The sequence below is a fragment of the Tetrao urogallus genome, assembly GCF_951394365.1.
Source record: "Tetrao urogallus genome assembly, chromosome: 6".
NCBI lineage: Eukaryota > Metazoa > Chordata > Aves > Galliformes > Phasianidae > Tetrao > Tetrao urogallus.
The window spans coordinates 16736355-16754357 of record NC_136819.1 but is presented as its reverse complement, the minus strand read 5'-3'; the positions used below and the strand labels follow the sequence as shown (position 1 = coordinate 16754357).

Here is an 18003-nt window from a genome sequence, read left to right as displayed (position 1 = left end):
CATTTCAGTTCTACAATTCTTCGCCAACCTGGAAGAAACATGAATTTCAGGTGTGGGTTTTTTTTTTTGGTTGTTTTTTTTTTTTTTTTCTTTTTTTTTTTTTCTCCTTCTTTTTACAAGGTGAAAAATGTATGAAAAACTGCTAAATACTTTGGTCACACTAATCATCAAATAGTTATGTCTCAAATACATTAGATTTGTGTATTCACTTTTTTTTTTTATAAAACTATTCTTACAGCCATTTTTAACTATAGTAACACTACTGTCGTCATTACATGGGTGGCAGGATCTTATTTCACAGGCCACCCGTTAATTAGAACAATACAATATAAACATACGCAAAAATTATTGGTATTTCTCAATGTGCAATATTTTTACACTTATGAATTTCTGTACAATGTCTTAAAATCTAGAATATAAATGTTGCTGGTCCTGATCCCTTGCAAAATTAGTGCAGCAGTAACTGGCTTCAACAGGCTCTAGATGAAATCCTCAAGAAACGCTCAAACCCCCGGGTATCAGTTCATTTTCTTCAGCCAAGGCAGCAGACATCACATATCATACAGGGCCATTAACAGATGTCTCTCCTAAAAGGGTGCGTTGATCAGTCCTAAGAGGCCAAAAAAGGATGTAAGTGTACAAGAAACAGGTGGTGTCATTTTTTTTTTTCCCCACATGCCCAAATTTGCAGACAATGTTAAATTAACAAAACTAGGAAGAGCTCCTGAATTCCTCGAGGTGGAGAGTCCTTGCAGAGAGATCTTGACAGATTAGAGCACTGGAAAATCACCAACCACATGGAGTTCAACAAGAGCTGGATTGCCCACCTGGGATCAGTCAGCCCTGGCTGTATATACAGACTGGGGAAAAAGAGGCTGGAGAGCAGCCCCACAGAAAGGGCTCTGTTGTTCTGGCTGGTGGCAAGTTGATGTGAGCCAGCAGCGTGCCCTGGCTGCCAAAGGGGATGCGCCAGGCCCAGCACTGCCGCTGGGTGAGGGGAGGGCTTGTCCCGCTCTGCTCTGCACGGCCTCGCCTCCAGCACTGCATGCCACGTGAGTGCCACAATGCCAGAAGGACATAAAACTGTCAGAGGGCATCCAGAGCAGGGCTGTGAAGGCGGTGAAAGGTCTGGAGGGCAAGGTGTGAGGAGCGGCTGAGGTGCCTGGTGTGCTCAGCCCACAGCAGAGGAGCTGAGGGGAGGCCTCACGGCAGCTCCTCACAGGGAGCGGAGGGCAGCGCTGAGCTCTGCTCTGTGCGACAGGGCCTGAGGAAATGGCATGGAGCTGTGACAGGGGAGGACCAAGGGAGTGTCAGAGTAAGGTTCTGCATCAGAGGGTGGTGGGCACAGCCCCCAGGTTCAAGGAGCATTTAGACAGCGCTCAAAAATAGTTTAGTCCTGGTACGGAGTCAGGAGTTGGACTCTGTGATTTTTGAGAGTCCCTTGCAGCTTGGGAAGTTCTGCTCAGACAAATTAGCAAAGGCTGTGACATTTCTTCCAATCTACTGATTTCTACAGTTCGGATTACAAGGTTTGAACATTCACCACACAGGGAAGCCAAAACCCACAAGTTTTCCTGTAAGTATAATTAAACTTTTCAGAATAGAGTTCCACAGAGCAAAAAGCGAAAATTACAGGCTCGTCCTTTTCTGGGAGTTCTTTCTATCTCGTTTGGCATAGCCAAAGTAACTCAGCAAATGTTTCATCTTTATCGAGTAACTGAATGGTCACTGGAGCTGCTGATCTCTCCCCTAGAGAACCACCGATAAATAGCACGCTTCTGAGAGTTCTCCACAGCTTACTCTGTGAGGCAAAAGATGACACTGGGATACTTCAGATTGCATTTGAAAATAAGCAACTAAGACATAACAGGGAAAACAACTGCTTTGGTGATTAAGTTTACAAGCTGCTGTTTCACTAATACTTTGAACTTCAGACCATCACTATCAAAGGTTGGTAAGTATGGAAGAAGTGAAAGAGCAAACCTGTAAAAGTGAAAATGGTAATAGTATATACAGTTGTAGATAAGCTTGGGAAAAGATGTGAGCTCAGCTGCCCTGGTGTAATGCAAATGAAGAGATCAAATCAGCTGTGCATAAAAATATTAAGAATTGCAAGCAACAAAAGCAAAAAAAGTCTCAGCTTCCATTTAGCGCAAGTCTACTGAACACATGTGGAGTTTCCTTTAAAGAATATAAATACCATTTGGAACTGCATGAGAAAAGTTACCTGTAACTCCTGTTCTCTGATGGTGTACATCACAGAGAAGCCACTCTTGGGTCCGTGCTCTACATGCACATGACCAGCAGGAGTCCCCCTAGCTAAGTCTTTGGCTGCTAAGCACTAAAAACACTTTTTAAGAAAAAATATGTACACATTAGATAAAAAGACAGACAGCACTAGACAAAGTTAAACACTTTTTAGAGAAACCTGTAAGGTAGGAAACAAGTGCTGCACAGAGAGGAGTTCTGACAGTTCAGAAGGCAGTAAACTACAAACTAATTGGAAAACATTCACGACAGAAAAGGGCTCCTAGCAGAGAGTATTACTGCGGCCACCAGCCAAAGACCTACCTAGGGACTCCTCCCGCCAGTCACACATGCATGGAGCCCCAAAAGTACAATTCAGTTTATCTAGACATTTGTTCTGTACGTATACGAGGATCTGCTGTGACAGTCACCTTTAGAGAAAGCACTGAGCTGCGCCATTCAATGAAAGGAGTTCCTCGAGATTCTCTGTAACCCAAAAGCAATCTGAGGAACTGCTGGCTCTGAGAGCCCTCTGTCGGTTAAGACGAGCATCTTTACTCAGCAGGCAATCACCTCAGAAGGCAAGGACCCACACGCTTCTTTCTTCCCTGTAACGCAGTGCTTAGCACTGCTAGAAATGCTGCATCGATAAGAACAGCACCTCTAGATAAAAAAGGGGCCGTGGAAGACGGAGTTTCTGTGTTTCCCCCTTTAAGTGGGCAGTTTTCTTCCAACTGGAATCAATTTCTTGATGAAGTTTACTGAATGCACGCAGAGTAGAAAGATCAGGCTTACAAAAAAACAGATCAATATTTCAGTGTAATCTTAGGTCTTGGATGCAAAACATACCCACTCAAGCTAGTCCCAGACAGACAGAATCTCTAATTTGAATAAGCTTGCACCTTTTTTTTAGTTTCCATAAAATATAATCAAAAACATTCACAAGAGTTCTGCTGCATTATATGTCAAGCTATCATCTGAATCTCAGCTTATGAAAGCTTTACATTTTGTCTTGCCTAGAAAGTGAAGAGTATAATAGTGCCTACAGTCTTAAAAAATGACTAATACTTGCAGAACATTTCTGTGAGAAATACCAAGTTCCTCTAATAATAGTTTTATATCTATGGAAGTTGAAAAAGTACCTTTTAAACTACTGCAACTTAATATTAAAATACATCTTTGTGTATTTATATATTCAGAATCCTAACTCCTGCTTACACTGCACAGCAAAAAAAGTCCCTGGAATTGCTTTGAGTTAAGCAAAATCCTCCCTCCCTTCAGAATATGCTCGCTGTCAGAACTCCTGCAGCTCCCCAAAAAGAAGGCACAACACTATTCCTCCAGGCTCTGCCCTGCAGCAAGAGATCAGACCCCAGGGATTACTCAGAATTCAGTAAGTGACAAATGCACATTCCTTTTGCATGGGTTTTCTTTAAGACAGCACAGTTCCTCTTGCACACCAAATTCTATCTACATTAGGAAACATCAGCATTAACACCAACACAATCTTCTGGGACTGTAACACCCTGATGAGCAACAAGCCATTAGCTCCCAGAGGAAACATGTAATTAATCTCCAGGCAAATGTACTGAAGTACAGGAAATAAGGCTCTCTTCCCCTTCTCTGAGCTGTGCAGCTTGCGTGGACTGGCTCAGCTGCAGCCCTTCTGCCTTCAACAAGATCAGTTCCAGCCATCTGAGACTTTTGGCAGGACGGAGGCTGAAGCAGTGCAAAACTGTCCTTACTCTTGCACAGCAGCAGTTGGAAGCTTCCTCTGCCAGACACCGCTCTGACCTAACTCCCTGAGCAAGGTTCTCACCAAACACCACTTTCAAGGGGGGAATTCTTCTCACCTACTTCAAATTCTTGGTTGTTGCAGTGTTTAAAAACAAATTTCTCCATTTGACAGTTGTCAGCTCAGAATAGTTTACTAAACCACTACTCTCTAAGACTGTACTAGCAACCAAGCTGCTAAAGAACAACATTTCTTTCCTCCAATACATACGCTGAGCAATCCAGACTGCTCCAGAGAACTTTATTTCAAACCACTTATGTACTTTGAGAACTTTTCTCCAAACCTAAAAGTATTTAGATCAATACCTCACAAAGACAAAAGGGCAAACAGTAAGTGATTCAAAATTAGAGGCAATTATTTGACCAGTTCACAATTAAATAAACATGACTTAAGGCATTTCCCTTCCACGCAGCTGCAGTGGTGGATTCCCACCAGCTCTCCAGCAGTGTAAATACAGAATGAAAAACAGCAGCCCCAATTTACAGCAATGCTCAGGACAAAATCAAACATATCCCCATTTTTCCAATCATAGCTTTCATAATTCTTATCAAGTTTGTATCGTGAACCAATACATAAAAGAAAATAGAGTGGGAATAGGAATATTTACAACAATATTTGCGAGTCAAATAATACAAGGCAAATACATTCCTGCTGACTCAAGAATTTCAGTATGGCTGGACAACACAGCAGTAAAAACCTCATAAATAGATGCAAGTGCATACGTAGCTTGAATTAAACGCAGACCTCTTTAGATTAGTTCCATTATAGAAAAATACATAAATGCTACTTCGAGAGTTGAAAGCATCCCTGAGTGCAGTTACCTCTGTTCTGGACTGCTGTTAGTGGGCTGCAAAGCTGAAGGAGCCTCTTCCGCAACCTCTGCGTTCTCCTCTACCACATATTTACAAGAAGCATCCTGCGAGGTAGACAATTTTCCTTCCTCACTACATGAAAGGAAACAAGGCATTTAATCTGTGAGTTTAATTTTTAAGTTACAATACGTTTCAGACAACAGCAGAAAACAGGGAGAAGGGTTTGGTGCGTCACATGCAAATGGATTTTAAATTATGATTGAAACATGAAGATCAGGCATATGAGTCCAGACTTAACAAACACTGAAGGCACCGGCGTTCAAAACCATTAAAAACCGACTGGATAAAAATGCAGGAAATACAATGATTACAAATACAACCAGGAAGTAAATAAGGAATGGTGTGAAGCCCAAAGCGGTAACGATCAGGGTTACAATCCTTTACTGTACATACCGATAGGATTTCAACACTCTGAAGCCATAAGTATGCAAAAACAGAAGGGAGAAAGTATAAAAGAAATTCAAGATTCCCTTAGAAATTGGCATCGACAAAGTCTGTCCGTAAAACAAATCAGCAGAATCACTGACTCATCACCACCTCTACTGGTAAACTACCTGACGGCTACACCTGCAGGTGCAGCACTCATACTGGCCTTTGCTCTACTGCAATTCACCAGCGTCTCCTCAGACATGGAACTGAACACAGCCGGGTGAAAAAGCAGTGTGCAAAACTTGTGTTTTGCCTCTTCAGAGAACTATAAAAGCTCTGCCTTCCCACCTTGTCCCATTAACTCAGGCCCTGATCGGCACGTCAGTGTACAAAGTTATTTGTACACCGACAAGGGCAGAGAGCAGCTCTGCAGATGACCGAGTTGTTCTCTGCAGCAGTAAGTCTAGTTAAGTTGTCTGGAGCATTCTAAAGTCATTGCTGATTTCTCTTCCTACTCTTACAGTTCTCCTGCCTCTTTCAAAGAATCCTTTTCTTTCCTCCCACATATCCTTAAATCTACGCAGCCTATAAGACAATGTCTTATCCCTGTGAATGCTCACCAACAGCCATTTTCCCATTTGGTTTATTACCTCATTTGTCTTAAAACTCTGTGTTTGTTTGAAATACTTGCCACAAGCACCAGGTCTTTTCTAAATTTCTTTTGTCATTGTTCTTAAAGAGGTATCCTCCATTCTCCTTCTCAACAACTTCTCCCTTATCAACTAAGCTCAAGTCATTTTTCTCCTTTGCAGTTTTCCATATAGCAGCTCCTGTCCTTATGATGCTTCTCCTCGGCACTGATTTAATCACCACCCATCTTCTGTTGGCAGAAACTTATACAGAACTTAGGTCTGAGAGCATCCACTTTGCCAGATATGATTTCCACTCTTAATATAAATTAATCTATTTTTTTTAATACTATTTCCTCTGGATAAAATATTTATTTCCCACTTGCTGTCTGGGCATATTTAAAAGTAGGTTTAAAGAAAGCCACGTGAGCTCTGACCAATATGAGGCCACTTATCTCTACACTGGACCTAAACAGTCCACATTAAAGATCTCATCCTGTCAACTCTCTTCTACACTTAACATCCCCCCTCCCAAATCAAGATCCCAGATTCATACTCCCTCCCTTTGCACCTCTCTCCTTTCAGCTGAGAAGATCCATAGCTCAGGCAAGTAACTCCATGACGATAGGCAGCAACTGCCACCACGTGCTGCCTACTCACATCAACTTCATTTTCTGCACTCTTATCAGAAGCCACAGAGCTTGTCGTTTAAAGCTGTTTAAATGTAAAAGCACCACTGATATCCAACTGTGACTGAACTGTAACAACAGAAGTGCAGACCATATAAAAGCGTTCTTTAAAATACAGAATGAAGATTCATCATTTACTAAGTCAAGAAGTCATTCTGATTCCATGATACACCACTCCAGAGTCACACTGCTCCTTTCAACTGCTGAGGTTCAATTTCTCTAACAGCCACTTGATTCTTTAAGTGCTGTGCAGTCAGAAACGCTCCCTCCCCCACATGAAAAAGCATTTCTTGGCACTTCATCTGGGTTACAATTTATTACTTAGATATCCAAAAGGATAGAAACAAGAGTGACTGAAAGCTGTTACATTTCAATTCCCAGAGCATCCAGAATCAACTGTACTTGTCTACTAACAGGACAGCTAGAAGTAAAATGCATTTAAGAAGGACAGCACAGGGACTAACTCTAGGAAGTTTTTTCTTTGGAAAGATAGTGGCTCTTTTAAACAATCCCTAAAACATACAGTCAATTTCTTCTCAGCATTTAAAACTCAAACAGAGACAGATAATAGGAAGTATAAAAGAATGAGCAGAGAGCTGGATGCAAAATGCTAATAACACGCTGATCCATCAAGATCAGAGCAGGGAAAAACAGTATCAATACGGGCAAAAATATAATTGGTCAGACCAGTTAGCCTCTGTTTCCTTATGTTAAGAAGTGACACCAAATAAAAAAACATTTCATCATTAAGATTTGGTATACAAGGTGGAAACAAATTTTACGTATCACAATCCTTGTACATGTAATATGGAGTATAACCATACCGTAAGGCCATGTATCAAAATCTAACACTTTGTATCAAAAGATATCAAAATTAACGAGCTTGTCTGGTTCGAGACTTCTGCGTACCACCAGGAGACCAGAACAGACCTGACACTGACATCCACATCACTGATGACTCCAGATTTCTGAATAATTACTCTCAAGAGCAGCGCCCAGCTGCCCTTCAATCTCTCCCTTCCAAGCTCTTTTCACAAGAGACTGAATTCCAAATCAAATACTCAGTTGCAAAGTTTAAAAGGCTTTGGCCTTGATCTACAATTGCATCATTATTTTAATGTACATTAAAATGGCACAGTAACGTGCATCAGGCTCAAAATGGGGCCAGCCTCCCACTGCTAACTTTCCAACGACAATTCAGATTTGATAAGGAAAATCTTATTCCAGTAACTAACCGGAAATAAAGTTTCAAGACAATTCCATTTGGAAAAGGGCTCTGGTTGAACACTTAGGAATTCTCACTTGAAACTCTCTGTGATGACAGCATTCCATCAGCAGCACTTATGAAACAAGAGTGGGAAGGCAATACATAAGGAGTAAACTCTCACCTTTTGAAAACAGCCGTTTCAGTTTTAGCATCTACAGTAAGGCTCAGCGTCTCCTTCATGCTGCCATTCATTACTGTTTCTGTTACCTTGTCTGCATTTTCTCCATCCTCTTCTCCATCTGAGCTGGCCTCCATAGCAACACTTCCTGGGGCTGCAAGAAACCGAGCACTTCAGTACATGGCTGCTCATGTGCTTACTGCGATACATTTGCTTGACCAAGACATGAGTAGAGTAGTATGAAAATACCAAGTTTGGTCTTCTACAGCCCAATTCATTGCATGATTTCACGCTCTACAATTTGCCAGTAAATTCCCAAGTACTGGAAAGCCTCTGACAAATCCAATCTTCCTGGACTTCTCATCTGCACTTTGAGTTCTGTCTACTAATATGTACAGAAAATTAATTAATGCAGGTTTGACTTCTAATCATTTCATATAAATAGAACAAGGAGTACACGAATACATAAAAGGTAATTTCAAAAGGAAAAAGAAGAAAGGGGAAATCTGAACACTTTGAGGTCTGTTGCACATGGGAAGAGAGCAGAGGCTACTGACTATTCTTGGGCACCAGCACAGCTAAGTGCTGCCAAACGCACGGCTTCTCTAACAGAAGAGATTTAGCTTCCCTGCTCATGATAGGAAGGCTTTTCAGAGGCAGTATTAACTAGGAAAACTGAACTTCAAAATTTTTTTTTGCAAGTCATTCTCATTGGCTAGGAGAAGAGCAGAACCAAATGAAAGGTCCCTGGATCCAGTATAGTCTGGCGAGGTCTTTCTTTGGTTCGAGTGTTAGAAATCAATCCATTCACATTTCTGAATGCAGCGTACTCACTTTCCAGCTGTGTTGGAAGACCAGCTGCATTTGCGCTCAAGGGATCCATTGGCTCTGTGTTTGTTTCCATTTCCACGGGAGAATTACTTCTCAAGGAATCTGTCGAGCTTCAAATACAAAATTAAAATAAGCTTTACAAACAACAGAATGAAAGTTGCATTTGGTTCTTTCAAAGGCACAAAGCCTCGAGCATTACTGAACCTGAATGACACCAAGTTCACGTGAGTCTTGGCTAAGGTGTCCCAAACAGAAGTTCAGTAATGCAAAACCCAGCAGAGCACGGCACCAACTGAGGATACATTTGGCACTGCTGTTATTTTTACCTGCAAAGGAGATGCTGCAAGGCACAGAACTATTGCTGGCTGCTCGCAGTGTTCCCAACATTCTAAGCTTCTTTTTAAATGCACTTTTTGGAACCTCGAAAATCCAGAGTTCTCTGCTGAGACTGTCGACACAGGCCCTAATTATCGACTGCAGAAGTTGTTTTACTTTGATTTATTTGCTCAGTGGTATATACAGCATAGCTATAAGTTTCTCTGATGTGGAGCAATACAAAATACAAATTTTGACCACTTGAAATACTTCCATCATTTACAGAGTAGCATCTTCTCAATCCACTAATGTGGCAACGCCATGTCTTCATTTATAAACCTAACTAGAATATGGCAACTCAGATTTTACATCTGTAGGGATGATGAGGTACTCGCACAGAGGAGCTCAATTATTTCTGACACACTAATCACACCAAAAGAAGAAAGTGTATACGAGGTGTAGTCGAAATACTACAGAGCTGCCTTTCTAGATTCTGTAGTTACATAACCACGTGTGTGCTTTGTTTTGTTTTTAAACGAAGTTTAGAGCACTGATAAAACAGAATCATCATCAACATTTTATGACCCTCACATTCAACAGTTACGTGTGTTCCTTGAGTTCAGTCTACACCAAAGAAGTCATAGCCCACTTCCAGACAGAGACCAATATTCAAGTATGCAAATCATCTTCAAAAATCCTCTAAAACAATGACCCTTTAGGATCCACTAATACTATAAAAGCCTACTGTTTAAACTGACCATACAAAGATCCAACACTATAATGTGTGGGGCCTTTGAACACAGCACACACTGCATTACCAGCAAAACACCTCCAACACAGCCTTGGTAGCGAGGCACACCCCAACAATACCAAACAGCAGCTGAACTCACCCTGTATCACAACTGTTCTTACCTCAAAGAGGATGTGAACTCTGAAAAAGAAGCCCAGCCAGTTTCTTTGGCTGGCATAGGTTCTTCTGTACTCCACACATCAGACCCAACAGAATCCAGATTGGTACCATGCGCAGTCTCCATGGGCACATCAAAGTTAGCCGACCAATTTGGTGCTAGAAAACCAATCAGCAAATTCATTAGGAACCAATTTAAGGAATGCAAATGTACCTATGCCTAACTCGCTGGTTCTCTACGTGCACATTCCAAAAGGAGCAGCAAAATTCTTAACTGTATTTTAAAGCACATGCAAATGAATTCTCTACATAGTTAAACTGTGAATGCACTCTTTAAGAGAAATTCTGCTAGCAAGGCAGAACTTCAAAAATGGTAACTCTCAGTATTCTGAGAAAAATCATTAGCACTAATCTGAGGAACACAAAAACTGTATTAGACCACAAGTGCAGTTCCCCTTTATTCCTTAACCTAACATTAATGGTTGTTGCAGATTTTCAGTGCTAGTTTCTACACTTAAAAAAAAAAAAAAAAACAAAAACCAGCACCCTCAGGTTTTTCATCCCTTCCTTCAGTTTCCTATGCACATTTTCCTCAACACAGAAAATGAGCACGACAACACAGGTACAGGTGGTCTCTAACATCTCATGCATTAGCAGCACTGCTAAGTTTCAGAAAAGCTTAAAACCCCATATGACTTTCAAATATTTACTGGGATATTAAATTTTGGAGCAGTCTGGACTTAAAAGCATCTAATTGAGGATAGGTCAATTCAAAATACTTCACCTACCCAAGGGAAACATTTTCTTCATTAACACTTACATACAAAAAAACAGGCTGAAAAGGAAGCTCTGACTAGCAATTAGAAATTCCAACCCAGGCAGATATGGGAGGAGACCCACATGGATCAAAACTTGTTTGACACACAGATGCCAACGACACCAATCTGACAAAAGAAAAGAAAACCCTTAACTATTCCTTCTATTGTAATTTTTAATTCCTTACAGTCTAGATAAACACAGGGCTTTTGCTACAGACGTTGCCAGTTTAAGTAAAGCCAGTTTAGTTTGCAATTTGATTGTGAAAACTCCTAAGCCAATTACAACAATTAATTTTCCATGTGAGAGCCCTACTGATACACACTGTAAACAAGATTATTCACGTGTGAAATGACACCAATCTCAATCCATTTCCCTTCTGCAGAATGCATTTTAAAAGAACACTTGAAGACGAAGTGGTCTTCAAGTGGTCTGAAAAACTTCTAGTAAGAACAACCATATTTTATACTCAGAGATTAACAACCTATCAGGTTTGCAAGCATCTGAGGTACGTAAATTAACTTTTATTTTTCCCATTCCTGTATTTTTCCTACTCAATTTTCCCTCTTGAAGAGTACAGATGTGAATTTTAGACTCCAGTAACTTAACTCTGGACATGTAAGGAATTTTAATTGCCCAATACCCACGTACTCTACAGCAAGCAGTCTTTACAGTGAGAGAGATTAAGATACTCGGAATAAATAACAATAGGAGGAAAGCTCTTACAAAAATAACACTGTGCTAAATGTAGCACTTTCCTATAATTCCAAGCAGTTGGCAGAAAAGTTACATACGTTCGTTTAAGTCTACTTCCATTTTGTCCTCTGTATTGGCATGTGATTCAAACAAATCTTGCTTTGTTCCATCCTCTTCTTCAGAGTCAGTACTTTCTTCACTGTCCGTACTGCCCGAACTTAAAATACAAAGACAGAGTTTACATGGGATTGGATCTAGGGCACTAAAGAATCCTAGAGAGTTTGAGGCTTGATGGAACTGTAACAGCTATTGTCGCTGATACATTAAGTGAAGTCCAATTCCTTAGCTGTCAGCATGCCCCTTATTTCCGCCCTCCCCCCAGAAAAACCAAAGGTTTATCACTTGGTCATGTAAAGAGATTTTTTTTTTCCCCTCTGCACATAAAAAAAGAGAACCTTCACTCCCATCACGCAGAAGAGATTAGAAAAGAGAAAGGAATTAGACCAGTTATCTCCATACACTAAACAGAAGCACTGAATTGTAGAATTCTTTTCAAGACCAACATAAACATAAGAAAACAATTCATGTTGAAAACAAACCCAAACGTACTCCAGTCAGTCCATTTGCATATGTACTTTGTAACCTAGAAGCAAATTTCCCTTCCTGGTGAGCACAACCAGCATTAACAGTTAAGTAATGACATATCTAAGCACATGCTTGAAACACATCACCTATGTGTACACAACACCAGCATACAGAACAACTGCTCATGTGGAGGAGCTCTCAGCCCCACACACTCCAAAGGCCACAACAGAAGAAGCACATGTGGTTTGGGACTTAAATCACAGGAAGGTCAAAAAGCTATGCTGGGACAAAATCCAGAAGCCACTGGAGGCTGTGTAGCCCTGAGAGTTTTGGGGAACAGATGCTCCTTTCCTTCAGTGCAGCTGCCTATACAGTTTTATCCACAACTGCAGTATGAATAAGGGCAACTATGGCAATGGAAGTGGATACTCCAATTCTAGTAGCACTACAGAAAGAGAGAACAAGGTCTGTCTACACAGGTAGGGACTGCCTTAGACTGGGCTGCCTTGGGCTGAACGGAGGGAAAGAAAAAGGAAATAAGCTGAGATGCAGAAAGAACCAAGTAGTCAGGATAGCAATCTCAAGCAAACTAAGGCTTGAACAAAGCCTTAATAAATAATAAAAAATAGCTATCCCTCTACCAACTTCTCCAAAGAAAGGAAATTAAGCTGGACAGCCCGTGCAAACAGCCAACCTGAGGCAGAATGTGTACTCAGTGGGAAGGCTCGCTGTAGTGCTGAACACAAATGTCCTACCTGGAACGTCTCTGGGACTCTGGTGTGAATGCAATATGTTTTTCTTCCCAGATGTCTTCTTCATCAGAACCACCATCATCAAACTGCTGTATCCGCTCCTTACAGCATGCCTCAAACAATGCTATATTGCCCTAAATATAGGAAAAATATAGAAGTCTCTTTATGGATTAATTATTCTACTTCAGCATTTTGGAAATACATGATTGGTTTGAAAAGAATCTTAAACTAGTGGCGAAAAAGCACCTCTCAGTAAGGACTGAAAAACCAGAAGGCATCAACAACTTCAAGCTCCTAAGGAAAGCATACAGTGGAACTTGTTTCAGTCAACTGCTAACATGCTGAGTGCACTCATCCAAGAGCTGCTGGGAGGCTCCATCACAATTCAGAATGGCACGTAGGAATGACATCAAAAGAGCTTTCCACACAACTGCACCACCAAATATTCCAGCTTTATTTTCTGTAGCAGGGTTCATTTCAACTCAACTGACATGCAGTACATATACTAGAAGTCTCTATTCTTCACTTCCTGTTACTGCTATCTTGCCAGAATGCTGAAACAGTGTCTATGCTCAACTCACGTGCAGTCTGCACTGACTAGATCCAAGCTTGTTCTTGAACCTGGACACACAAATTAGAAGCACTTGCTTAATATTAACCATAAGGAACAGTAATAAAGTAATCTAACTAGAAAATCCCCACAAGGCAGGAATAGGGTGTACTTACCTTCTTAAGGTTATAGATACATCATAAAAGAATAAACAAAAGCCATCACCAAACCTTAAAGGTCACTCAGTTTAAGAGACGGTAATTTTTCTGCAGGCACAGGAATGCATACTTACACTTTCATTTGTATTGAGGGTAAAGTTGATGTCTGAGACCCGATCAAAAGAAACACTGCAAAATAAATGATGCATGAAATACACTAAGAAAAGATGATGTTATCACACGAGGACATGTCATTTTCACAAGTCCTTACTTACACTATGAGATTAGGAAAGTGAGAAACCTAAAGAGGCAGTCATTTCCAACACGAAACCAAGCACACAGATTCTACTAAGGAAGTCCGTTGTTCCTGAGGCTTTCTCAGCTGTGAAGTATTTTAAAGATACATCTCTAACTAAATCCTCCAAAGATCTCGTTAGCAGGTCTTTTATCTGATAGTTGATTTCACCTCTCTCCAGAAGGTCCTTCTTAACAAGAAGCAGCAATGTGAAAAATTAACATCAACTTGGATTTTCTGAAGACAACACTGAACAGCTCTGGTTTTTTAACCGACCGCTACACAGAAGTTAAACCTGCTTCCCCCCAAGCTGCACATTAAGTTGGAGGCTTCACGCTTCTCCACATATCAAACTTTCCAGCAGTTCTACAAACTAATACAGGTACAGCTTAGACCAAAAATAACACCAGGCAAATCAAATCTCTGGGGGAAGCAAGAAAACAGAAAGAGGAAGGATAACCTAACAAACTCTCAGAAGAGTTAATACATTCTCTGGTCACGTACAGCAGTGAATTCAGAGCTACTCTCTTCCTCTAATCCTCACAGCTTTAGAGACCAAGAAGGTACAAGACCAGAGATCCAAAGTACCAAGTGTCAAATGTGGCTGCACTATCATGGGAGCTGCCCCCACCCACCCCAGGATCACCACCTAGCTAGAAGTTGCACCACGCAGGTAATTTAAGCTGCAATTGATTCTTGCACAAGAGGCATAATCTTAAAGTAAAAGGCAGTTAATCTACAACTGAATTAAACTCAGTGTACCTACCACATAGCTCAAGGTCTCACTAAGTCATCTATCTTCCTTCCACCAAGATCATACACTACAAAGGAGTTCCAACCCCCACTCTTGCCAAAATTCACTTACTTCTAGCCAAGTTCCACAGTATCCTGAGCTACTTTCTCACCCATCTAAACTTCACCTATCCTCCCAGCAGATTATGTGGTGTAACAAGGCAGCTCTGCTTCTTGGAAGGCATGTGCAAGTTTCAGGTAGCCATCAGTTACTAACCACAGCTTACAGAAGAGCAAAGATCTTACATTTCATTGCCTTTTCACACTTCCACAAACCATCATCAAATAATGTTTTTACTCGATTTTAACTACATCTTCTTTCATCCCAAGCCATGAATTCTAATTAAATCAGTATTGCTTTCAGTTAGAACTCCCATTCTTTCCTCATTATGCATCAGTTTACTTTGAATTGAAAAAAAAAAACAAAAAAACCAAAAGTTTGTCATAGTTTTGGTTTTGTTGTCTTTTTCCACTTGCTTTTGTTGTTTATAAAATGTGACCAAGACATGCTCTTACATCTTAACTGCTATGTTCTTAGAAACAAGGGCAGATTTATAATGCCCTCCCTCAGTTTCCTCTACAGGAAACGGGGCATGGATTCCCACCATCTTCATAGGCAAACTTCTAAGCAGAGCAACTTTCCGTTCTGCTACACTGATGCAGAGGGGTCAATGACTCTCTCTGTGCCTGCAAGCAGAAGTGCTCCCCAATAAAGCCAACTCATTGGTCACATATGGCTTTTAAGAGCAGAGCTACAATTTATTCTTCACTCACAAGCTTTATGTTTTCACACTGGCCAGCCAGGCCATTTCAAGTGAACGATTTAGCTGTCGCTTTCCCATATAAACTGCTCAGAGAGGCTTTGTAAGAGCGCTCAAACACATTTTGGTACCAGAAGACATGACTGATAGCCAACTGCATCACATGGGTAAAGGCTGGTATTTGTCATCACCAAAACCACAGAAAGAAAAAAAAAAAAGTTCCAGAGAGTACAGTCAAAACCAGCATAATAATATACTCACTTGCCGATGTCATCTTGATCAGCAAACTTCTCATCGTTGAAGCCAAACTGGTCAATAAAATTGGACGTCATTTGTTGCATCTGATAATCAGAAAAGGCCTGGCAACCCCAGGACCAACGACAGTGATATAATGATTCTAATAATACTCTAAATCCTATTTGCCCATTTTGCTCCAAAGAAATAAAAGTCTCTCTAATCTAAACATAAGAGACAGCAAAAGGATCCGCCATACCCTTGGAATTTTAACGGTAATACTGACTACATTTACTGATTTGAAAGCCAGTCTAATTGCAGCTCTTAATGAGAAAGTTAAATCTCTAGTTTAACCATGTGTTAACCAGCACCCTTCTGAATGCACCCTTAAGAAGCAGGGGAGCAACACAACATACTTGGCAAAAGAAGCAGCTGCTTTTCTTAATATGAATATTAAGATACGAGCAGAAAAAAATGCAGAGAATTCCATTAAGCAGAGATAATGAGTTCATATATTAGCTGTATTGCTCATACATACATACTAATGGTGTCTCTTCAACATCTAGAAGAAACTGAAGAGCATACACAGCAAGTTATTTCACATCCCACACGTCAGTGCAGCGGTCACAACTGTGTTTATGTTTTAAAAAGGATGTCAGTGCCAAATGCCAGCAGATAGGTGTACCAGGACTATGAACTAAATTAGTACTCATTCTCCTGGAACTTTTAACAGTGTTGTTTCTGCGTGTAACGTCAGCCAAGGTCAAGCTACTCCAGGACACATGGCTGATGTCAACTCTCTCGCTGCCTTCCCAGGTAGCCAAGGGGTCACAGCATACAGGCAGAACCTCTAAAGAAAGTGATGAAGCAGAACAAGGTGAATACAGAAAGAAAACAAGAGAACAGTGGAAAAAAAGTCTGAATTAAGGCAGGAAAGAAAAATGATGGCTATAGAAGTATGAGGCAAATAGCAAGATACCATCAGTGAGTCTGAGAAACCCAAATGCAGGCACTGGTACGTAGGGTTACTATGCTACACCAAGCCAAAGCAGAAACTCTTGTATTTTGATCTGAGATTTTAAAATCTGAGAGCGTTTCAGAACCTCAGGATTTCATACCAACACAATTCATGTATCAGCCTTACATAGGTTAACAATCAATTACTGACTGTCCCACTAAATCATTGTTCATCTTTATGCTGGTTACTGAGAACTCTTCTTGTAAAGCATCTTCGCTATTATGGATGTTAAGTCAGGAGTGAAAACAGGGTGCAGCCATGAATGCCAGTCACCAGGATAAACAGAAAACTAAGACATGAGTCTCGTGACATGAAGGGATTATGAAACTCCTTTGGTCACTACATCAGAATTGTATACAACAGCATACAAAATGCAATTACCAACTGCTTGTGTGCCTAGGAGAAGACAGTTCCATCCCATGGTCAAATGTTTGAAAAAGGGACAAAAAGCAACACTAAACTAGTGCAGAACAATGGAAGAGTTTCTACAGCCATAGCAAGGCAGCACATGAAATAGTAATGGCATGAGAAACCTTACATCCCAGGCTCAGCTGTCAGGAAGACACCTTTATCAAAAACATCAGTTCTGAAGCGCTCATCAGAAACCTGCATTAGAAGTGTCTCTGAGTGAAAAGAAACATTTCTTTTGGGCACAATGGGGACTTACTAGAAGTACAGCATCAAACTAAATTTGGATGCAAGTGTAATTCTGCATAAACAAAAGTTAAATTTGACAAAAAAATTAAAAAGGTAAACAGGTTCCTTAGTATTTCCCACTACTCGCTCATTACTTCCTAATGGGTACCCTCCTGATCCCCTCCCTTTACTTACTGGTCTACAGAGATTAGGCTAGCTGCAGCCAGTTATCTTTACTCATTAAAGAATGCTTTAAGTAATTTCAATGCATTTCCCATCAGTGATTTATCTTGTCTAATATCTTGCTTTCCTCACAAGACAACTTTAAAATGTACAGCTTATTTAGCTAAGGAAAAAAAAAAATATATATATATATATATAAAATATATTGTTTCCTTCAAGTTATTCACTGCAGTACTACCTGCATTTCTGGAGATTAGCTGCCTGGATTATTAAGGGGTGCATGAGAAGCACAGAGTTGCTTTGAGATCTCACTTTCTCACTAGAGCTGCTTCAGATGGCATCCAACCTATCATGCTGGAATTTAAGCAGACCATACATGCACAAGACCCATGGAGCAAATAAAAATGAAACTCTCTAAATTTGAGCCACCACTCCCAATTCAAACCTTGAAAAGCAATTACTTATCATTAAGAGTATAGAAAATGTGC

At 40.6% G+C, this 18003-nt stretch overlaps 1 protein-coding gene across 3 annotated transcripts in view; it reads right to left on the bottom strand.

The window, feature by feature from the left end:
- Positions 1 to 558: 558 nt before the first annotated feature.
- The window catches only part of PPP6R3 (protein phosphatase 6 regulatory subunit 3), a gene marked incomplete at both ends in the record, with an annotated part of 31898 nt that continues 14453 nt past the window's right edge, over positions 559 to 18003 (bottom strand). Inside the window, 10 exons of one of the 3 annotated variants that reach the window (XM_079537140.1) lie at positions 559 to 610; positions 4864 to 4986; positions 5308 to 5325; positions 7990 to 8140; positions 8821 to 8927; positions 10045 to 10198; positions 11650 to 11768; positions 12892 to 13022; positions 13731 to 13785; positions 15706 to 15803. In XM_079537140.1, the coding sequence (XP_079393266.1) occupies positions 559 to 610; positions 4864 to 4986; positions 5308 to 5325; positions 7990 to 8140; positions 8821 to 8927; positions 10045 to 10198; positions 11650 to 11768; positions 12892 to 13022; positions 13731 to 13785; positions 15706 to 15803 (1008 nt within the window). The remainder of the gene's footprint in view (positions 611 to 4863; positions 4987 to 5307; positions 5326 to 7989; positions 8141 to 8820; positions 8928 to 10044; positions 10199 to 11649; positions 11769 to 12891; positions 13023 to 13730; positions 13786 to 15705; positions 15804 to 18003) is intronic. The other 2 variants (XM_079537138.1, XM_079537139.1) reach the window with 2 other exon arrangements.